This window comes from Neophocaena asiaeorientalis, unplaced genomic scaffold (assembly GCF_003031525.2).
Source record: "Neophocaena asiaeorientalis asiaeorientalis breed wild unplaced genomic scaffold, Neophocaena_asiaeorientalis_V1.1 scaffold171, whole genome shotgun sequence".
In the NCBI taxonomy this organism is placed as follows: Eukaryota; Metazoa; Chordata; class Mammalia; order Artiodactyla; family Phocoenidae; genus Neophocaena; species Neophocaena asiaeorientalis.
Window position 1 is genome coordinate 9,749,589 of NW_020174013.1, and position 23,863 is coordinate 9,773,451.

Consider the following 23,863-nt stretch of genomic DNA (forward strand, 5'->3'; position numbering starts at 1 on the left):
AGGTGGCTGGGGGCTCAGGCAAGTGGGAAGGGAATGCTTTGCTGGGCCTGGAATGATGGCTGGGAGAGAAAGGGGGGGGGCTCTGAGGGGGAGTCCAGGGGGGCTTGTAAGATGGTGTGAAACTGTGATGGAAAGCCTCAAGCCCTGGACAAGTGAAAGGATTTATTGAGGTGGAAGGCAGGGAGGTGGCAGCGGATAGGACACGGGTCACTGATTCTGATCTCCTCCGGCCTGTGTATCAAAGAATTTGACCTACCTCACCAAAAAGCTGGGGAGACTGTCATCTCCCACCTGGGCTGATAAAAAGTTCCCCAACTGGGCTCTGGCCTGCAGTCTCTCCCTCCCTCCAATGTGTCCTCCACATACAGTGCCACTGGAATAATCTTTTAAAAGTCCAGTTCTCAGGGACTTCCCCGGCGGTCCAGTGGTTAAGACTCCGTGCTTCCAGTGCAGGGGGTGTGGGTTCGATCCCTGGCTGGGGAACTAAGATCCCGCATGCTGTGAGGTGCGGCCAAAAAACTTAAAAATAAATAAAGTCCTTCAATGACCCTGCATCACCTACACCCCACCCCCACACACACACCAGATTTCATCTAATTCCTGAGCAGGGCAGGAAGCACACATAATCAGGCTTTGTCCATCTTTCCAGCCTCATCCATGTCACTTCCCTTCGCCCTTCACACTCCATCACGCTGAACTACACACAGGTCCTCAAACACAACTTGCTTTTTCACACCTCAGGGCCTTTGCATATGCTCTCCCCACCCCATCCCCTACCTCTGCCTGAAGTTCTTTCCCCAGCTCAACTGCCAACATCCCGGAGCATTCTGTGAACCTCTCTACCTGCTACTGTATTTCCACAGTACGCTGAATACAGCACTTCCACGTTGTAACATCACCATGTTATCATCTGTGTATGCGTCTATAATTAGTCAGAGGACAGGACCAGATGGTATTCTTTGCAGCCCAGGAGCTAGCACAGCACCTAGCTCATTGCTGACATTCAGAAATTTTTCAATGAATGAGTCAATTCACAACTCAAAAGGGCCCACAAAGAAGACACCCTTTAAGGAGTCTGTCCAGCTGACAAAGACCCCCTTTTCTCTAAGAACTGCCCCAGACACCAACTGGACTGTAGGTGGACATCTAATCTGAATTGAGCCAAATGGATTCCTTCTAAGAAAAGAGGAAATAACTCCAAGAAAAGCAAATTTGTTTCTGGAACTACAACATGTAAACTCTGGGGACCATGCAAACTCCACCATTTAAAATGGACAGTAGAGGACTTCACTGGTGGTGCAAGAATCCACCTGCCAATGCAGGGGACACGGGTTCAATCCCTGGTCCGTGAAGATCCCACATGCTGCGGAGCAACTAAGTCCATGTGCCGCAACTCCGGAGCCCACATGCCACAACTACTGAAGCCCACGTGCTATAGGGCCTGTGTGCCACAACTACTGAGCCCACGTGCTGCAACTTCTGAAGCCCGTGCACCTAGAACCCGTGCTCCACACTAAGAGAAGCCACTGCAGTGAGAAGCCTGCACACCACAAAGAAGAGGAGCCCCCACTCGCTGCAACTAGAGAAAGCCCACACGCAGCAACAAAGACCCAATGCAGCCAAAAAAAATGATAAAAAATAAGAGTATCAGTCCTTACGTTTAAAAAATAATTATAATAAAAAAATAAAATGGACAGTAGAAAAAGTCACTGCTTAAAAAAGAAAATGAACTAGCCATCTAGAGGACTTCAGAAAGCTTTCTGATGCCCAGTTCCAGCCCTCCCCTGAGACCATGACAGATTCCTGTCCCGAGCTCCTGTGAGACACCCCTGTTTACTAATAACCTGCCTCCTACTCTGTATTTGAGCTTCATGGGATTTCTGTTCCTTATAAATTCCTGACCACACAAGCCAACCTTTGCCCTTGGCAGAGTTGCCTGGGGGTTATTTTCTTCAAAAAACTTCTATTTTAATACATAAATCACACTCAGGCATAAATTAGACTTTAAATCACCATACACATGCAGAACCAGCTACATAATTTATGGGGCCCAGTGTAAAATGAAACTGTGGAACCCTTTGTTCAAAAAGTACAGTTAAAGGTACTAAAATACTTATAAAGCTTTTTCTTTTCTTCTGCAGTCTCTCTTTTGGCTTGTCATGGTGTTTATTTGCTATTTAATGTCTAAGTAAATAAAAATTACAATATAAAATCCTTAGCATGGATTTTATCATTTATCTTTATATTGTGCAATGCCCATATAGAGAATCACCACAATGACTGTATTTCTTGGCTTCTCCCAGAAGATGCACCCAGCTGGTCACAAGAGACGAGCCCAAGTCGCCTCCAGACACCGAGCTGTCTAATGGAGAACTCCATCAGGTACAGGATACTTCACAGGGCAAGTGCAGATCCTTATAAGCTCCTGAAGATCCCTCCCCGAGACTCAGGTCCAGCAACCTTGACAACTGCTGGGTCCTCCTTCCCACCAGTCCCCAGATCTATGCGTTGTACCGAGGCTGGGGTCAGGAAAGCCGAGCCAGGCATCTCCCATTCCAACAGGCTGGCTGATCCAATCCACAGGAGACAGGTGAACCCCAGGGTCTTTAAACCTCCACACTGAGATGTGCCCAGTATCTGGTGGGTGAGAGACCCAAGCTCACCAAGTCACCTGCTGAATGTGCCATGGAGCTGCCAAGCTGAGCAGAGATGGCCACCATTATGCCCAGCCCTAAGATTCTACGGAGCATACAGACCCTCCCTGCATGCACACTGGGCAGAGGGCAGCAATGAGCACTAGTTGAGGGAAGGGAAGGCAGGGTCTTGGAGCACCAGGGCGCTGGGAAGTGGGTGGTCAAGAACCCAACCCAGGGAGATGGGTAGGCTTCGGGAATCAGTACTACGTGTGAGCCAAGGTCCAAGTCCCTGACACATGCTCCGAAGTCCCACTGGACTTCACTTATAAAGGACACATGCAAATATAAAATTAAGAATTTCCAGACAGTGGCTGTAAAGCATTAGACCCCAAGTGCCGGGCTCTTCTGACATGGAGCTCTGTGTGACTGCACTCACCATACACCCATGAAGTTGACCCTCTACACATGAAAAAGAGTTCTAGACCTTATTAAATAACGTAAGAACAAGAAGCTGAGACAGAAGAAGAAAAACAAACTTCACATACATATTAAAGAGCTTTAGAACACCCAGACCCATAGGTCAAGAATACCATTCACATCTCAGTTTGAGGACGAGCTAAAGAGCAGATGTCTCTACTCCCTTCAACACAGACTGTAGAACTGACAAGAGGCTGTAATATGTGTAGATAAATTGGAAATAGGTTGCTAAGCACTAAGTCAGGCTTTATTCCAAAGCGTAATGCCTTTAGCTAGTCAAAGGGTATTTCATGAAGACAGGCTAATACCAGAGCAAAAAAGAGGAGGAGGTATTACTGGCTTCCTTTGTCCTAATAACTCATGCTTTTATAGCTTAGAAATTCAACACGAGCTTCACTTCCCAGAGGCTCATATAAAGAACTTCCTGCTGGCACTGGCTCCAAACAAGGCCTTTCGTATTTCTGGCATCTTTTGCCAGGATAAGAGATCCAGTCGACTCTCCAGAGTATTGGAGACCATTATTCTCTGATCACCACTGTAGACCTCCACACCTCCAGCCGCATCTGTAGCCAGTTGCACGCCTCTGTCAACTTGGACTTCCACACGTTTGTGGGAGACTGTCGTGTATTGAGGGATGGCTTTTTGCACTGCAGCCTCCACCAGGAGGAGGTCCTGTGGCCTGCGGCGTACAATCACCACAGGCTCCAGCAGTCGGAGCAGACCCTGGAGCACTAGTTTATATCCAGCAGCCCCTGGTAAAATACTGGGTCTGCCCCGATCCTGCTGAGTCTCGGCTTTGCATCATTCAGCAATTCTGAGATGAGGTCGTTTCGGGCTCTCGGGACTTTCAGCCTTGCCTGATTCCTCATGGTAGACATCTGGCTTTTCTTCTGCTGCTCTATCTGCTTCTCTTTCTTCTTATAATACGCCATAATCTTCAGTCGTTGGGTTTGCACAAGGCATCCTCTCTCAAGGTTGAACTCTTCCTCAGCCTTGGCGTCTATTTCTTCGGCCTTCTCACTGGCTTCCTGCTCAATGAAAGCCATCACCTACTTAATCTGCTTCTGCACATTGACATCACTCAGGGCCGTGGCTGCTCCTGGAAAGGGAGGTGGAGGGAGAACTGGTGGACTCTCTGGTTCCTTTGACTTAGGGCAGAGTTTCAGGAGTGTCTCCAGAGTTCCACGTTCTGAGCTGTGGAATGCATGAGGGGAGGAAGGATATAGTCAGAGTCCAAAGGGAAGGATCATGGAGACCATCTATTCATGAATCACTTGGAGGAAACTGAAGCCCAGAGAGGGAAAGCAACCTGTCCAAGGTCATACCCTAGTAGAACAGAGACCCAAACCTGGGTTCTCAGAGTTCCATTTCTACTACACTCACCACCTTTTTGTCATCAAATAATAATGAGATGATTAGGGCAGACCTCAGGAAGACTTCTAGTCAGCAATGGCTCAATCACAGATAGCAAGTGGAGAGAATGGAAATGCCAAATTAATACAAAAATGGAAAATGTAGGCACATTTTGGGTTGGAGAGGGCTGGGGAGAGTCAAAAGAAACTTGTGGTTAAACAGGAAGGTTGCCTTGAAGCAAAATCCAGGAAGGTTGCCTTGAAGCAAAAAGATTTTTAGAGCCTCAACTGATTCAAAGAGACAGAAAACTCATAGGCAGATGGTGACATCCTGGAGAGAACTGCAAGGTGGGAGGGGTTGAAGGTAGTCTTTTAACTGGAAGTGGTTTCCAAACCTAGATGTACATATGAATCACCAGGGGACCTTTCAGAAATACAGCTTTCCAGGCCCCACTCCAGACTACTGAATGAGTATTTCTGCCAGTAGGGTCTGGGAATCCATATCTTAAAAAGACTCCCTGGACCCTCTTATACTGTTGGTGGGAATGTAAATTGGTGTACTCACTATGGAGAACAGTATGGAGGTTCCTCAACAAATTAAAAATAGGGCTTCCCTGGTGGCACAGTGGTTGAGAGTCCGCCTGCCGATGCAGGGGACACGGGTTCGTGCCCTGGTCCGGGAAGATCCCACATGCCGCGGAACGGCTGGGCCCATGAGCCATGGCCACTGAGCCTGCACGTCCCGAGCCTGTGCTCCGCAATGGGAGAGGCCACAACAGTGACAGGCCCAGGTACTGCAAAACTATAATTTGAAAAGATACATGCACCCCTATGTTCATAGCAGCACTATTTACAATAGCCAAGACATGGAAACAACCTAAATGTCCATTGACAGATGAATGGATAAAGAAGATGTGGTATATATATACAACGGAATATTACTTGGTCATAAAAAGAATGAAATAATGCCATTTGCAGCTACATGGATGGACTTAGAGATTACTGCACTAAACGAAGTAAGTCAGAAAGAGAAAGACAAATGCCATACGATATCACTTATATGTGGAATATAAAATATGACACAAATGAACTTATCTACAAAAAAGAAACAGACTCAGACATAGAGAACAGTCTTGTGTTGCCAAGGGGTAGGGAGTGCGGGGGAGGGTTGGATTGGGAGTTTGGGACTAGCAGATGCAAACTATTATATATAGAATGGATAAACAATACAGTCCTATTGTATAGCGCAGGAAACTATATTCAATATCCTGTAATAAACCATAATAGAAAAGAAAAAAAAAAGACTCACTGGGATGCTTAATGAGCCCAGGAAAATGATATATGAAAAAAATAAGACTAGCAATAAAGAGATAGAAAATATTAAAAAGAACCGAACAGAAAATTTGGAGCTAAAGAATACAATAACTGAATTGAAAAATTCACTAGAGGTGTTCAACAACAGACTTGATTATGGAGAAGAAATAAACAGCAAACTCGAGGACAGGCCATTTGAAATTATCTATTATTGTTGGAGAAGCAAATTTTTTTAAAGTGAAGAAAGCCTAAGAGACATATAGAACACCATCAAGTGGATTAACATATGTAATATAGGAGCCCCAGAAGGTGAAGAGACAGAAAGAAAGGAGCAGAAATCTTATTTGACGAAATAATGGCTCCAAACTCCCCAAGTCTGAGGAAGGAAACAGACACCCAGATTCACAAACAAAAATGAGAAAGGAATCAAATCATGTCACTAAAACAAATCAGTGAAACACAAAGACATCAAGAGAGGGGCAAAAAAAGCTACAAAGCAGACAGAAAACAATGAACAAAATGACAATAGCACATCCTTCTTTATAAGTAACTATTTTAAATGTAAATTAAACTCCCTAATCAAAAGCTATAGAGTGGCTGAATAAATTAAAAACAAAACAAGATCCAATTATATGCTGTCTCCAGGAGACTCACTTTAGGTTTAAGAACACACATAGGCTGAAAGTGAAAGGATGGAGAAAGATATTCTGTGCTAATGGTAACCAAAAGAGAGCAGGAGTGGCCATACTTATATAAAATATATTTTAAGTCAAAAACTGTCATAAGAGTAAAAGAAGGACATTTTATAATGATAAAAAGGTCAATTCACTAAGAAGATATAGTAACTATAGATATATATGCACCCAACATCAGAGTACCCAAATATATAAAGTAAACATTAACAGAACTGAAGGGAGTAATAGTCAGGAACACAGTAATATTAAGAGATGTCAATATCTCACCTCCAATAATGAATAAACTATCCAGAGAGAAGATCAATAAGGAAACACAGGACTTTAACAATGATATACATCAAACAGACCTAACAGACGACACAGCAAAATATTCCACCACCAGCAGCAAAACACACATTTTTTTCAAGCACAGTTTTAACACTCTCCAGCATGGATTACATGTTAGGTCACAAACAAAGCCTTAACAAACTTAAGAAGACTGAAATCATACCAAGTATCTTTTCTAACCACAATGGAAAAATAAGCTAGAAATCAGTAGCAGAAGGAAAAATGGAAAACACAAATATGTAGAAATTAAACAACACTCTATTGAACAACCAATGGACCAAAGAAGATATCTAAAGGGAAATTAGAAAATATCTTGAGACAAACAAAAATGAAATACACATACCAAAACTTGGGACGCAGCAAAAGTGGTAGTAAGAAAAGTTTATAGCTGTAAAAGCCTACGTCTAAAAAGAAAGATTTCAAATATACAACTTAACTTTATACATTAAGGAACTAGGAAAAGAAAAACTAAGCCCAAAATTAGCAGAAGGAAGGAAATAATAAAAATTAGGGCAGAAATAAATGAAATAGAAAAATGGAAAAGAATCAATGAAACTAAGAGTTAGCTTTTGAAAAGATAAAACTGACAACCTTTAGCTAGACTAAGAAAAAAAGAAGACTCAAATATATAAAATCATTATACTGATGCCACAGAAATAAAAAGCATTGTAAGAGACTACTCTGAACAACCATACACCAACAAATTGGAAAACCTAAAAGAAATGGATAAATTCCTAGAAACATACTACCTACCAAGGCTGAACCATGCAGAAATAGAAAATCTGAACATAGTAGTTCAGATATGAGCCATGTGAGCCATGGCCGCTGAGCCTGCGCATCCGGAGCCTGTGCTCCGCAACGGGAGAGGCCACAACAGTGAGAGGCCCGCGTACCGCAAAAAAAAAGAATGCTGTCCCAGAAAGATGCACCATTCACCAAGCTTGGTGGAAAAACAACCCCGTGTTTCTGACAAAGACCAAGACTGCGGGCTCAACCTTACAAACTGTCATTGGAAGTTAAAAAGAAAATGATTTAGCCCACCCATTCCCCACTATTTTAGGATGTAATTTTTCTTAAACTGCACTTTTGTAAACAGAGCAAAACATTCTCTGCTCCTAAATAAGACAAGTCCATTAAATATTTTTTAAAAAGGGCTCTCTGGGTAACCCTGCTAATCACCAGCTTTGGAAGCCACCATGAATGAAAGCAGAGAGAGTAAGAGATGCAGGAAGTCCCAGGTTAAGTGTGTAAAGGAAAAAATGTACCAGACAAATCCTTACCAGTCCACTGCCAAGGGCCAGCCTTTGCTCTGGCACCGGGCGTCTGTAGGCAGAATGTGGAACTTGGAACACGCACTGGAACCTGGCACTGTTGCTTCCTTCTTTCTGCAGACCCTCACAGTTTGACCAGGCAGCTTGAATCCAAAGAGCCAGACTGTCACTGGGGAAGGCGGGCCAAACCAGCCAAAAGGAGGCCAAGAGGAATTTCCTTGGCACAGAGGCCTCAGCTGGGGGCTACGCTTGCATGCCCAGAATCTCAATTAAGTTGGCACATGGTGGGCCTCAGCTCTGGGGTGGGCTCACCTTAACCAAGCTGTCAGAAACAGGTACGTATGTGAACCCAGGCAGCCAGTTTATTAAGTTACTAGTGAAAAATACAGCTGTCATGTTGGCAGGTCATGGCCCTCTTTTCCTGTATGTGAGTCGCCTGGGAAGCCAAATCCAAAGGTTGTTTTAGTGAGAAACCAGAGCAAGCAAGACTTGCCAGACAGTCTTTCAGAATGCCACGCCAGCCACAGGGGCTGGCACACTCTGGTCCCACGGGGAGGACATCCTCTCCAAGCCCAGACAGGGCTTAAGGAGGCATCGCCGGCTTCCACAGTACGGTTGCTGGAGTAAGACTGCTGGAATTCAGATCCTACTTCTGCACTTAACATTTGTATGACTTTGGGAAAGCAGCTCATGCCTTGAAGCCTCAGTTTCTCCATCCGTAAAATGGAAATAATAATGAGAGAAGTGAATGTTCAGCATATACTGCTAAGCACAGTTAACCTTCACGCTTGGTAGTACGGTCATTATCAGCATTATATTATTACTAGCTCTTCTCCTCCGCTTTAAGCCTCATCACAGTCACCCTTTGTGTGTACAGAGTACTTATGACTGATTTGATTTCCCCTCCCTAAAATAAGTAGAAACACGTCCTAGTCTTGCTTCCTTATATTAAAATTAGTAGCCCTGCATGGAGTTTGGGAACCTCCCGGCACTTCACGGCACATTCCCCCATGGTCTCAGGTGGCCAGCCATATCCTTGGTGATGGTAGGTAAAGTCCTGGAATTCCAGGGCTCTTGGGCTGAGGCTGGGGTAGAGTCATCCCACAGCCTGTCACAGTCTCTGAATCTGCAGTCCTGAGTTCTCATACTTCCTCTGACTCCCACTTCTACTCAGTCTATCAGTGCTGGGACTTGAAGGCAGCTGCAGGGTGGGGCAGGGCTAAAAGTCAGGAATTAAACAAGTAAGTGTCTCTGCAGGAACTCGGGTGCCCGAGTAATGTGTCTGGCAGATGTAACTTCCAGTCTGTCTGGGATGGGGATTATGAGCCCACTTGAGCCTGTGGCTTGAACAAAACAACAAAACGAACTAAGAAATGTGAAACACACATGTCGGCTCTTGCACAAGGGCACAGGATTCTCCATTCAGATAAGCAGGCCTGCACTGTAAGTGGCGTCCACCCTGCCCATGTTTGGGGCTGGGGGCAGATCTAGAGCTCTCCAAGACAGCCTTACTCCCATAAACTATTCAGTACTGGGCTTCCCTGGTAGCGCAGTGGTTGAGAGTCCGCCTGCCGATGCAGGGGACACGGGTTCGTGCCCCGGTCCGGGAAGACCCCACATGCCGCTGAGTGGCTGGGCCCATGAGCCACGGCCGCTGAGCCTGCGTGAGAGGGAGAGGCCCGCGTACTGCAAACAAAACAAAAACAAAAACAACTATTCAGTACTAGGGTTTCTTCACTGCCCCCCAGACACATCAGGCTCAGTCTTACCTAACAGCTCTTGATCATACAGTTCTCTCAGCTACAATGCCTTCCTCTGCTTCTCTCCACTTACCTAAATCCCACCTACATCTTCAGCCCAGTTTGAGCCCCACTACCTCCTTGACCTCTGGACTCCTCCTCAAAATGACAGCATGGCCTATTTTCCAGATATAATTCAGAGCTGGATTCGGAGTCTTCTGATGCTCTAGTTACCTTCCTTCCTCCAGGAAATTCCTTGAGGACAAGGATCTCTTTCTCTAGCGGGGGCTGGAGGCCGACAGGCACTGGGTAAACATGAATTGGTTGGATTAAGGCCCTGAGGCTGGGGCGGGTGGGGGGGTACTTTCTTTTTTACTGTGAAATGTAACACACATTCAGAGAAGTGTACGGCTTAATGAATTATTATGAGGCAAATATCCTGTAACCAGCAGCCGGGTCAAGCAGCAGGACATTGCCAGCATCCCCAGAAACCCCTTCTTATGACCTTAGGGAAGAAGACATTTCAAAACTGATGATTTTGTATTTGTAGGCATAAGAGGCATTCTTAGAGAAAGTGTGGGCTTGGAAATCTCTCTTCCCCGGCCTCACCTGTGTGATCCGGTGTGCACCTTGGGGAATCCTCATCACCATTAGAGGGAGGAAGGGGTGGCAGGCGTGCTTGGTGGGCAAAATGTGTCTGTCACCCTGAAGCCCCGCCCAGACCCTGAAGCAACTGTTCCTCATTCTAGCTGGGATTTGTAAGCAAGTCTGAGGGTGGATGTGTCTGGGTGTGGGCTCCGTAACCCTGGCTGAAAGAGAAGCAGCACCAAACCAGGGCCTCTAGACACTTAGAGATTACAGCGTGAGGAAGGGAAGGGGCTTTCCAGAGCTTGGAGCATGGGGCAACTTGCAGGGCCCAGGAAGTGGGCGAGGAAATTTAGAATACTAAATTTAAATTCTAAACATGTGGGAAGGGGAACTTCCCTGATGGAGCAGTGGTTAAGACTCCATGCTCCCAATGCAGGAGGCCGGGGTTTGATCCCTGGTCAGGGAACTAGATCCCACATGCATGCCGCAACTAAGAGTTCTCATGCCACGACTAAGGAGCTGGCGAGCCGCAACTAAGGAGCCCACCTACTGCAACTAAGGAGCCCACGTGCCACAACTGAGGAGCCAGCAAGCTGCAACTAACGAGCCCATGAGCCACAACTAAGGAGCCCACCGGCCTCAACTAAGGAACACACATGCCACAATTAAGGAGCACACATGCCACAAATAAGGAGCCTGAGAATCACAACTAAGGAGCGCACCTGCCGCAACCAAATAAATAAATAATTTATAAATAAATAAATAAATATGTGGGAAGGGGGCATTCCCTTTTCTGTCTTTCAAGAAATATTTGTTGAACATCTACCATGTGCCAGGCACTGTGTAGGCACTGGAGATAGAGAACAAGCAGACACCAGCCCACCTCCCAAGCCTACGAAGTCATGAGGGAGATGTACAGGTAAACAGGAAATCACACTACAGTGTGATCTGTAAGGAATCAGCAGTTCCAAGAAAGCTAAGCAAATGAAGGGATCCAATCCCTAAAAGCCCCTCCCCAGCTCACCATGGGCTGTTTTATAATGAACTGCTCTGCAACCAGGTAGACCATGTAGTGGGTGGTTTGGGACACACCATTAGTGACCACACGTTTTAACTGGAGGCAGGTCACCTGGAAAAGGTTAGCCAGTAGACAGTATTCGTGAAGGAGGATTTATCCAAATAGGCAAGAATCGATCAAGCTGTGATGGATACCTGACTCGAAGCAATGCCTTGGGGTTTCCAGAGAGGACTTTGGTTCAGAAATATGGAAAGGTACCTGCACCCAACATGGATGGGATAAAAGCCAGGAGAGCACACAGGCTGTGTGGCCACAGGCTTCAGCTGAAGGAGTCGTCCTCTGAGCAAGGGGTCAAGCTGGGAGGGAGAAGTACAGATGGGCACTGAAGAACAAACAATTCTGAGAAGCAGGAAGAGAGAGTGAGATTGTCTAGACAGGGAGAACACTGTGGGCAGAGACACCGTGCTGGGAATGTGTAGGAGGTCTGAGTGCAGAGAACAGATTGGTGTGGCAGCAGACAGGCCTGCAGTGGCAGTGGGAGTGAGTGATGTCTAGAAAGACGGAGTTCAACTGGGGAAGGTGTGAAATGTCAGACTGAGAGCTGGGACATTAGGCTAAGGAGCCCTATCAAAGGCTTCTCAGTAGGGATGTAACTTGGCCATACCTGGGTTTAGAAAGATTAGCCTGGTGATGGTGGAGGCAGGAGAGCCTGGCTGTAAGTAAATGCCGGGTCGAGACTGCATGGATGAGGGCTTGGACGTGAACACGAGATGGAAGGAGATGTGGTACAAGAGCCGGCAAGTTTGATGACTCAGGGACTGGCCCTGGCAGCACCTGCTGCAGCTCCACCCACAGGGCTGAGCAGCTCAGCTCAGCGTGAAGATGTGGGAAAGCGGGTATGATGCACCCTGCTCCCTCCGGAGCCAGCTGTGGGGAGACAAAGCAGCAGCCAGAGAGTTCATTTGGTCTGAAAGTAAAAGGAGACACCCAGAGCGGAAATCAGAGAAGTGTCCACAAAGCTTTCTCTCTGCTTCAACTGCTGATAACTAAGGGGCCACATACAGTTTTAATCTAAGAACTCCATCCCAGTGGCAAAGCAGGCTTTGGTTGGGGCTGGAGAAAGCTAATGCCCACTACAGCCAGGCAGGTAATATAAAGGAGAGAACCAGGCAGGGTCAGAAACATTTCTCCCCAAATAATTTACATTAAGAATTCACAATTTAGGGCTTCCCTGGTGGCGCAGTGGTTAAGAATCCACCTGCCAATGCAGGGGACATGGGTTTGATCCCTGGTCCAGGAAGATCCCACATGCCGCGGAGCAACTAAGCCCGTGCATCACAACTACTGAGCTTGCGCTCTAGAGCCCGCGAGCCAATTACTGAGCCCGTGTGCCGCAACTACTGAAGCCCGCGCGCCCAGAGCCCGTGCTCCGCAACAAGAGGCCACTGCAGTGAGAAGCTGGCGCACTGCAATGAAGAGTAGCCCCCGCTCGCCACAACTAGAGAAAGGCCGCGCGCAGCGACAAACACCCAACGCAGCCAAAAATAAATAAAATAAACAAATTTATATATAAAAAAAAAGAATTCACAACTTGATTTCTCCTTTTCAAACATCTGCAGGAAGGTTACTTCAAAGGAATCAAGTTCCCCCCAAGAGCAATTTGCCACAAAGTTGCATAGCTAAAGGTTTTCAGTGGTGGTTCCCCCCACCTGCAAAAAAAAGGCCCTTCTGTTTCATCCCTGCCTAAAGGGCCCAGGCTTCTGCTGCCTTTTGGAAATGGGCACTTGGGCACAAGATCTTTTAGAGAGGCCGGAAATCCCATTTAAAAAGTAAAATCCATTTATCTTTTTTCTTTGTCTTATTGTGGTACAATATACATAACTTTTTATCATTTTAACCACTAAGTAATGTTCAGTGGCATGAAATATATTCACACGGTTGTGCAACAGACACCACCAATCATCTCCAGAACTTCGTACCCATCAAACACTAACCCCCATTCCCTCCTCTCCCTAGTCCCTGGCAACCACCATGCTACTTTGTGTCTATGAATTTGATTATTCTAGGAACCTCATAGAGGTGGAATCATTTAATATTTGTCCTTTGTGACTGACTTATTTCGCTTAGCACAATGTCTTCAAGATTCACCCATGTCATAGCACTTGTCAGAATCTCCTTCCTTTATAAGGCTGAAAAACATTCCATTGTATGTACATATCACATTTTGTTCCGTCATCAATGGACATCCGGGTTGCTTCCAGCTTTTGGCTATTGCGAATAACATTCCTCTGAATGTGGGTGTACAAATGTCTGTTCAAGTCTCTGCTTTCAATTCTTTGGGGTGCTTACCTAGAAGTGGTGCCACACCATTTTCCCCAGTGGCTGCACCATCTTATAATCTCACCAGCAATGCAGCAAGGGTTCCAGTTTCTTCACATCCTCACCAATGTTTGTTACTCTCTGGTTTTTTGAGAACAGCTTTCCTAATGGGTGTGAGGTGGTACTCATTACAGTTTGGATTTGCCTTTTCCTAATGATTAGTGATGTTGAATATCTTTTCACATGCTTATTGGGCATTTACACATTTTCTCTGGAGAAATGTCTATTCAGGCCTTTTGCCCATTTAAAAAATCAGGTTGTCTTTGTTGTTTAGTTGTAGGAGTTCTTACAACTTTGTGGTCCTGAGCACTCAACTCCAGCTGCCAGCCAGGTAGCCACTCAGCAGAGCCCCTAAAGCAGGGTTTTTCAAAGTGTGGGCCGTGAAGCCAAATGGAATAGAAAACCCAGAGTTCATTACAGGTAGTAAGTTTAAGTGTTGTTCTGTCAAACCTTTGTTAAATATATGATATATACGTACATACGTATTCTGGTTCACAATGAAAATGTATGGGTTACTGTGATTTGCCATACAAAATATTTGGAAAACACTGACTTCATGTTAATTGAATCCACCCTCCTTAGAAAACAACCATCGTTACTCAAGCAGACCCTTGTAAGTTCTCCCACAATCGATTTATCAAAGTATTCGTCCCCCAAAACAGGCCCCTTTTAAGGTGGGGATGGGGGTGGGTGGGAGTGGTCTGAGATTCTGGCTACAAGATGTATAAGCAGCTTATATGGCTAATATCTATTGAGTGTGTCCCACGGGCTGGTTGGTCACAGGACGGGGATGGTAACCAAGGGTGGGAACCAGGCTTCCCCTGAAGTAGGAGGCCTCTCTCTGGCTCGGATGCCCCCACGGGCCATAGCTGGTGTCATGAGAAGTGCGCTGGACAGAGCATCAAAGGTAAAAGTTTCGGTCCTGATGTCACTCACAGGCCGGGTGATCTGGATAAAGGTTCACAATCTGCCTGAATTCCATCTGGATAAAGACACAAAGCCTCATCTGTTTACAGAAAGGGTGTTAATGAGGAATTTTGTGAAAGCCAAACAATGTGAGGAGTGAAGAAGCTTTGTAAAGTGCTAGGTGAACGTCAGAGGTCGTCATTCACAAAACACTACCCCAGTCATCCTGTCCTTCCCAGAACTGCACTCCCAAGCTGCCTGTGGGGTGGTAGATGCGGGCCAGCAGTCAGCCCAGAAAGCCTCCAGGGGCCAGAGGGTGGGTTTGAAGTCGGCGAGGAGCCCCAGGACACAAGCCCTTCAGAGGGAGCTGGCCGGCCAAGCCTCCAGCCTCTGAGCCAGAGCCAGGGACAGGCCTGAGAGCAGATGCTCTGCTAGTTCAGGGACATCAGGAGCAATGTTTGGTACCCGTCCCCAGATCAGGGGATGCGTTCAGATGCCAAGCGCTCCTTCAGTATTGACTTAACTCTCACTGTGATAGTCCTGACTGGCTTCACCTCTGCTGAGAGACACAGCTCAACCCCAGACACAGGGAAGGTACTGGTTTGCAAGGAGGAGAGTGTATCCACCCAACTCTGTCCCTCACCATGCATAGTGACTTCCACAATGACCTGGTTGGGAAAAGTGCTATTTCTGACCCCCTCTGCACTCATCTTAACACTTCACCCAGAGTCTAGTACATAGCAGTAGCATTAAGCATTATTTGTTGGACCCACAGATGAATGGATGGGTAGTGAGGAAAGAGTCTCCCGTACAGACTGTCACAACCCTAGGGATTTGTAACTCTCTTTCAGATGAGGAGAGAGGAATATGAAGATGGAAGAGGTGCTGCAGTGGCTTGCCACAAGGGGGACACCTCCTCCTGTCCCACCCACATTCCCGCAACACAGAGCTCAATAAGAATTTTTAAAATCTAAATTATTTAAATGAATTTGCCCAGGGTCCTCTGGTTGAGACTATTCTACTCAGAGAGGTGATTTGAAGTCCCAAGCAAGGCTCTCACAATCCTAACCTACACCCCACTGAGGGATGACACTCGACATAATTAACGACTAACCAACCAGAATAGTCCTGCCTCTGCTGGAACAGGGTCTTGAAGGCCTCCTTCTCTGCTGAGGGCATTACCCTTTAGATGTCGAATGAGAAAGTCAGAGGCAGCCAGGGAAAGGCCTAGGTTGACTGGAGCATGGTGGGGGTAGAGGTGGGTTCAGGGTAGGAAGCATTTACCAACCAACATAAAATTATTTCAGGGACTTCCCTGGTGGTGTAGTGATTAAGAATCCACCTGCCAATGCAGGGGACATGGGTTTGAGCTCTGGCCCGGAAAGATCCCACAGGCCACGGAGCAACTAAGCCCATGCGCCACAAGTACTGAGCCTGTACTCTAGAGCCCACGAGCCACAACTACTGAGCCCACATGCCACAACTACCGAAGCCCACGCACCTAGAGCCTGTGCTCCGCAACAAGAGAAACCACCCTAATAAGCCCATGCACAGCAATGAAGACCCAACACAGCCAAAAATAAATTAATTAATTTAAAAAAATTATTTCACTATCGTTGTTAGTCCTGCCCCAATGACATCTGCTGGAAATTCCTATCTTTAACTGAAGGTCTCAGGAATGCAGAGTTTAGGATACAGCTATGGTGTTTTTTGTTTTGTTTTATTCCATTAGCCTTTTTCTCTTTAGTTTGGATACTGCTATGTCTTCAATGTCACAGGTACTTTCTTCTACAGTGTCCAATCAGCTGTTAAGCTCAGTCAGTGAATTTTTCATTTCAGGTATTGTATTCTTAAACTCTAGAAGTTTGATTTGGTTCCTTTTTTAAAACTATTTATTTATTTATTTATTTTTGGCTGCATTGGGTCTCCGTTGCTGTGCACAGGCTTTCTCTAGTTGCGGTGAGCGAGGGCCACACTTCATTGGGTTGTGCGGGCTTCTCACTGCGGTGGCTTCTCTTGTGTCCCCTGCATTGGCAGGCAGATTCTTAAACACTGCGCCACCAGGGAAGCCCTTGGTTCCTTCTTATATCTTCCATTTCCTTCCTCCCCATGTTCCCATTTTCCTTTAAATCTTTGGGTTTATTTCTAATTCTTTTTTAAGTCTTTGCCTGCCAATTCCATTACCTCTGTCATTTCTGGGTTTGTTTCTATTGATTGATCTTTCTGGTTACAGTTCTCTATTCTTTACATATCTAGTGACTCTTGACCTTCTGAAATTTATGCTGTTTAATGTCTTTATTTTGTTGTTGTCCTTAAAAAAATGATGAAATTTGTTTTGCTCAGCAGTTATCATAATAGTGGATAAACTCGTTCTATATGAGGCTTGGGGGTCTAGAATTGCTTTTACTTCAGGGCTAATTTAGCCCTTCTACTAACGCATAACCCTTCTGGAGTTTCTACTGATTTCTTTGGACATTCAATAGGTCTCTTCACATTGGCTGGTTGAAACTCAAACATCCCCCAGCCCTGTGTGAGCCCTGGGAACCAATCAGCTCATGTTCCCTGGCAGTTCTTTGCCTACCATGGTAGAGTTTCACTCTATGCAGGAGCAACTCAGTATCAGCAACAGACTCAAGAGGACACTCCCCCCTATCTGGTACTCAGCCTTGAAAAGTCTCCTCAGCTGTCTCTCGACTCAGCAAGATCACTATGGTCAACTTTGGTTCCCCCTTACCGTGCTGCAGTTCAGAAAGTACTTCCAGCAGAAAGGGTAATTAGTAGTAGAGCTTGCCTCATTTGTTCCTTTCTTTCAGAAATCACAGTCCTGTGCTGTGTTCAATATCTGAAAACAGTGATTTCGTATATTTTGTGCAAGTTTCGAATTGCTTACATTAGGAAGGCATATAGGTTGAACGTGTCCCCGCAAAATTCGTATGTTGGAACCTAATGCCCCAAGTAATGGTCTTAGTAGGGGCCTTCGAGAGGTGAGGAGGTCATGAGGGTAGAGCCCTCATGAGTGGGATTAGCGCCCTTATAAAAGAGGCCCAACAGAGTCCCTTTGCCCCTCTGCCATGTCTGCAACCCAGAAGAGGGCCCTCCCCAGCCATGTTGGTACCCTGATCCTGGATTTCTATCCCCCAGAACTATGAAAAATAAATTTCTGTTGTTTATTAGCTACCCAGTGTGTGGCATTTTCTTATAGCAGCCCGAATGGACTAAGACAGCAGTTGGTCTGGTAGAAGTGGGAATCTCTGCTCCCACTGCATGAAGCACATTCAGTATAGCGATCCACTCCTCCAACCTCTTCTCAAGAGGCTGTGGTGCAAGGACCAGAAGCTGTCAGGGGCCAACTGAACAGAAAAGGCACCTCCAAGGATCATGCACAGCACACAAGACCGCGGGCAGGCTAGTACAGCTGCTCAAGACTGTCTTTCCAGGAACCACGCCCAACACACGCCTCAGGACCTGCTCTGATGAGAAAATCACTTCTGGTATCATCGCTGCCACCAGATTCTAGACAGTCAGCGTGTACGGCAGTCACTTCTGCACCAGGAACTCAGTCACACCACAACCAACACCACCACCCACCCTGTGTGCCACTTCCTGTGTTTAGTACTGAGTTGTGTACCCAACACTACAGCTGCAACCTCCAGAAAGCGTGCCCTGTATTTAACTCTAGTCACTTTAGCTCCTGAGTCTGACAATGAAAGCAAGAGTCTGTAACTTTCGGCTTCCATAAGGGGCGATCTTTTCTTCCTACCACGACTTACAAAGTGGGAGATTTCCCAAATTCAAAACGTGCTTATTATACTCAGTGACCACAACATCCACTGTGCAAGAACAATCATAAATGAGTCTCGGATGGTTTTCTGGCACTCTTAGTACTGAAGCCTGGAATAAAATCATTAATTTCATTTCTGGAAGAGGGATCTATGATCCAGCCTCCTTTGGACCTTATAAGAGGTGGTCACTCCCAGATCATACGAGTATTCTGTACCAGCAACCTCTAAAGAAGTGTCCTTTTCATGATTCAGCAATGGTGGCAATGCCATCAGGTATAACGACTGGTCTCCTGACCTAGGCTGCAGTAAAAGGCAGCTAGAAATGAAGATCGGAAAACATTACTAAAGATGCTTGAGCCCAAATCCTCAGAGGCTGGGGTGTACTTCTGAGTTCCTGGTATGTAATGAACTGGAAAAAAGAGATCTAGATGCATTCTAGAAACATAACTAGAAATGAAAAACAAGTGAGCCGGATTTATCGGATTTTTTTAGTCATTCTTATCATTAGGAACCATTGACCTTTAAGAAATTGCTGCAGTGTTTAAGCCGTTAGTACCTTAGCTAAAAAAAGGTGCAATGTATATTACATCTGAGCCCTAAGAGAAAAGGATGCAGATGGGAGGTTTTAGTGGTGGGAAGGATAAGAGGAATAGGTATGGCACATAGCATGATGCTATGATCGTGGGACAGGTGGAGTCTGGGAAGCAAGAGAGCCCTGGGGAATGAAGAGTCTGCAGTCTGCAGAGAGAAAAGAAGCATGGATGGAGACAAGAAGCATAACTGAAGAGCAGAGGGGACGGGGTAAAAGGATGATAACCACTTTACCTCCTTACCAGTAACTCTAAGAAGGAAATCTGAAGGGGGCAGAGTGTACCTACTATCACCCAAGAATTAGGGATTCACACCAAGCATGGATTCATGTCCTGACAAACCAACTGACTGAAATTTGAAACAAATCATAGATTTGACTTAGATCCTTCTCACTTCCTTCTTCCCTTGAAATCTGATTTTCCTAAAGTTTTTTATTTCTAGTATAGCTTGGGGAGGCCTAGAAACTTTGACTGGTGGGCAACAATCCAGATGTACTAGATATCGCTGGTCGCCTCCCCAGCATACATTCCCCCCCGCCCAATGCCTGCGATGCCTGCCGCCCGCTGTGCAGGAACCATAGAATCTAAGTGGGATTAAAATCCTGGCCTTGGGGTGGGCCCTTATAGGCCTAATCAGGATAGTTCCAATCCCTTGTCACAGTGATGGTTTCAGGGATGGCCAATAGCCCAGGCCTAAGGCAACGAGCATCTGACATTCTGCTGGCCACCATGATGAACTCAGCTAATCTGATCAGAGAAAGTCCAAGACCTTTGTGCAATCAGTGAGTCAAGAGAAGCTCTTTCTCCTCCTGGGCAGTGTGGTGTATGGGTGGTAATGCCTGGACCTGGTACAACCATTTTGTTTTCAAGAGAGAAAGCAACCTAAGTAGGAAGTTGGCCCAAAGAGAAGAGAAAAACTGAGAGAAGTGAAGAAAAAAACAGATCCAGAGTTTTGATCAAGCCATGCCCGAAGCTTGAGCTACTTCTGTATGTTTCAGTCAAAGAAGTCCATATACTCCCTTTGCCGTTGAAGCCAGTTTGGGTTGACTTTCCTACTACTTGCAACCCAAAGCATCATGACACCAAATGATCCACTGGAATCCAGTTTTCCATTTTGGGGGTGAATGTGAGGGAACACAAACAAAATGACAGAAACTTAATGTCCTTCTAGAGATCTACTCTCAGCTTGATTCAGGCAGTTGGTCTCATGGTTAGCCACCAAGAGGAGATGGGAAAGTTTTTAAAAGTAAGGAAGAAAACTAAAATAAGGAGGATAAAAACAGAGGAGATTAAAAAGGAATGGAGAGAAGGAATACGTCAATGGAATCATACGTCAATGGATAACGCCTCAGAGGTATCCTAGCCCTTCCCCATGCTGTGTTACCAAGCCCTGTGGACTTGGTCATCTAAATATCCTGCTAGGGACTTCCCTGGTGGCACAGCAATTAAGAATCCACCTGCCAATGCAGGGGACACGGGTTCGAGCCCTGGTCCTGGAAGATCTCACATGCCACGGAGCAACTAAGCCTGTGAGCCACAACTACTGAGCCCACGTGCCACAACTACTGAAGCCCACGTGCCTAGAGCCCATGCTCTGCAACAAGAGAAGCCACTGCAATGAGAAGCCCGCACACCACAATGAAGAGTAGCCCCCGCTCACCGCAACTAGAGAAAGCCCGCGCACAGCAACAAAGACCCAATGCAGCCCAAAATTAATTAATTAAAATATCCTGCTACCCATGGCCTCCTCTTCATCTACACAGCCATGCCTGGTTCAGACCTTTGTGACCTCTCTCCTCACTTCCTCTGCCTTCACTCTCGTCCCCTCTAAATCCATGTTCTAACACCACTCCCAGAGTGATCTTCTCAAAAGACAGCTCTAAACTTGTCATCTCCTACTGAAAAACTTTTAATGCCTCCTTCATGTGGAACATGGGAAGTAGCATGAGCTCAGAAGATTGATCATTTTGAAAGCTAGCTCTGCCACTTACCAGCTACGTGACTTTGGGCAAATTTCTGAATTTCGCTGCACATCACTTATCTCAACTGTAGTGATAATACTAACACAGTAAAGATTCCCTTGGTTACCAGTGACAGAAAACCAACCCACACCCACTAGGCAAAAAGGGAAGGGGGACGTGTTAAATCAAGTGACTAACTGAAGACCAGTAGGTACGACAGGGTCCCAGGGATAACCAGAAATAGGAACTCACGAATATCCTGTGAGTCTCTTCCATTCTTCAAGGTTCTGGTGGAGCCCTGCATGCCCGGGTGGGGCCCTGCATGCCCTGAACGTGGCTTCCAGAGGCCCATGGCCTGGCAACATCACACAGTTCTCAATTACATACAAACCAGCTCCCCTGCACCACTAATCCTGCATTCTGTCCACCTACATGGCTCACCATTCCCAAGAAGTTGTGTGCTGTTCCTTCTTGCTGGGGGGCAGGGCTGTCTTTCCTAGGCATTCTTATCTTACACCTATTGGCCTCTTAACCCCCAGGCCAATGACACCCTTCTGCAAATCCTTCCTCAGCACATCTAGAGCTAGGTACTAACAGCCTCCCTGCACTTGCCGAAGACTGTTCTTTATCCTCGATCACAGCACTGATCACATTACATAGTGATTATCTGTTTGGTCCTTCCAGCTAACCCATCATTGGGCTGACCTGGGCATCCAGGATAATTCTCCCGTCTCCCTCCTACTCTACATTCAACTGGTGGAATCAGTCCAGAGCTCAAAGTACTCCTGGCAGTCAGTCTTGGCTTTTCTATGGGCCAAAGGGATGAGGTCACCGTCATCAATGAAGTCATCACTGCATGATTCATCTGACAGCAGTTCCCCACTTGGAGTGTTGTGATATTCCCAGAGCTTCTCCCAAAGCATCCAGAACCTGGAGTCCCTTCCATTTTTCAAGGTTCTAGAGCTAATCCTCCAGCTCTCTGGATCCCCGGTAAATATCTGCCACACTGAAAAGCAGCATGAGAACTGAGAAGCTGGAATCCTCAGTGGGGGAAGCCTCCATCCTCCAGTCCTGGGACAGACCTCATTATCCCTCAAAAAGGCCGTCCCCATGTCTCTAGCAACTGCTTCTCCCCTGGCCCAAAGCTTTTGCCAGGATCTCTCAGGACACATTGTGAAGAGCCCTAGCATTCTCAAAGGTGAGCCCTGATCTCACCCTTATGGATGAGCTCACATTTATGGATGAGAAAGCAGAGGCCCCAAGAACAGAAGTGGCATATGCTCAAGGTCACACTGCTAAGTAATGTCAGAGCCAGACCCAAATGCCCTCTCTAGGCTGAGTGCACCCGGAAGCTCCTTAACCTCTCCTGATAGACCCTCCTTTCACAATCCCAGTCCCAGCAAATGCTGTCTGAAGAAGCAGTCCTGTAGGCAAAGGGGGCAAGTGCTCCTTTCCTCCCCTCTAGAAGGAAGTGGCAGAGACTAGTCTTGAACCAAGATCTGACTTCAAGGCACTGAACTGCCTTCCTTAACCTGTCATTCAGCACATAAAAAATATCTTCCAGATTCACTGCATAACCTAAAGCAGCTGGCAATGTAAATACCCACACACAGACACAAATGGAGGGGTCTGGTGAGACGTCCAGTGGGACTCCACAAGGAACTTCCAAGAAACCAGGAAGTCTTGCAGGACAATGGAAATCAGATTTGAGGTTTGAGAGTTGAGGCCTGGGAAGTGTGGCGTGAGGACATAACTAAGCATTTCCCAAAGTGTGTTCCAAGTCCTTGAATGCTGGAATTAGCTGGAAGCCTTTGACATAACCACTTCACCTCTCTGCGTCTCAATTTGCTTACCTGCAACCTCAGGGAGATCTAAGGGAGGTGGTCCAGTTGACCTCTGCGGTGCCTCTCAACACAGCATTTTCTGATCCTGTGAATTGATGAAAGGAAGCGATTTATCTCCTGTCAACAAGGGGAGGGAGGGTGTGGTGTCTACGTGCAGAGTATTCTCCCCCACCCCCACCTCCCGGCCCCAGGGCCTAAAGTTAGAAGCAGCACTGTTGGCGAGTGAACGCGACCTGGCCTGACGGGTGTTTCCAAGCAAGCATCGCCCAGGCAGGAGGACAGGGGTCGTTGCCTGGATCACAGGCCGCGTCTTAGAGCTCTAGAGTGTATCACTCCTCAGGGATCACAACCTAACACCTTCGAGGGACACTGGGACTGTAAAGGGGCCTCAGAGAATGTCGCCTATAGGGGGAGCAAAGGTACACCCGCGGCATCCAGAGTCGCAGAGTCTCCCTTTTCTGGCTGGTGCGGGGTTGCGTCAGTGGTTCAAGATGCTGTAACTCCCTTAGACACCAGTTTCGTAGTAAATGACTCAAGCTCTGCCGTGAACAGCATGGGGTGGTGGGGATGGTGGGAGGCGGGACGGAGCAGTAAGCCAGGAGTCCCTACTTTCCAGCTCAGGGGCCACCGCCACCCCTCCCCCATCACCCCGTGCGTGAGAGTGAAAAATTTTTTTTAATTAAAAAAAATTTTTTAACTCTCTTGCCCTTTCTTCCTTCCTGATTTCTAGTTCTGTTGTGCACTTAGAGGCCGACAGAATGGATCCTGCCTTCCGGGTGGAGTTTAAAAATACGTGAATAATTTTTCATGACTATTGCGTCATCATAAGAGTCGTCGCGGTTCCCCAAGAGGCCTCCACGTCTTCTCCCAGCATCGGAGCCTGTGGACGCTTCTGGGCGTTGCGCACACTTTCGCGAGGAGCCCTCGCCTCCTCGCGAGCGCTGGTCGCTCGGCCCCCTCCCCCAGTCTCACCTTCCTCCCCGT

At 46.6% G+C, this 23,863-nt stretch overlaps 1 protein-coding gene and 1 long non-coding RNA gene across 2 annotated transcripts in view; both read right to left on the reverse strand.

Moving 5' to 3' along the window:
- LOC112405271 (uncharacterized) overlaps positions 1 to 23,863 on the reverse strand; it is a 138,425-nt gene extending 114,562 nt beyond the window's left edge. The window contains exons 1-2 of the long non-coding RNA XR_003004303.1: positions 23,852 to 23,863; positions 22,889 to 22,964 (exon numbers count right to left, since the gene is read on the reverse strand). This is a non-coding gene — a long non-coding RNA (uncharacterized LOC112405271). The remainder of the gene's footprint in view (positions 1 to 22,888; positions 22,965 to 23,851) is intronic.
- On the reverse strand, positions 1,621 to 5,091 carry ATP6V1E2 (ATPase H+ transporting V1 subunit E2). The gene is given in 3 exon segments (XM_024753632.1): positions 1,621 to 3,851; positions 3,854 to 4,307; positions 5,031 to 5,091. Coding segments are annotated over 2 exon segments (636 nt in total). The 5' UTR covers positions 4,160 to 4,307; positions 5,031 to 5,091; the 3' UTR covers positions 1,621 to 3,521.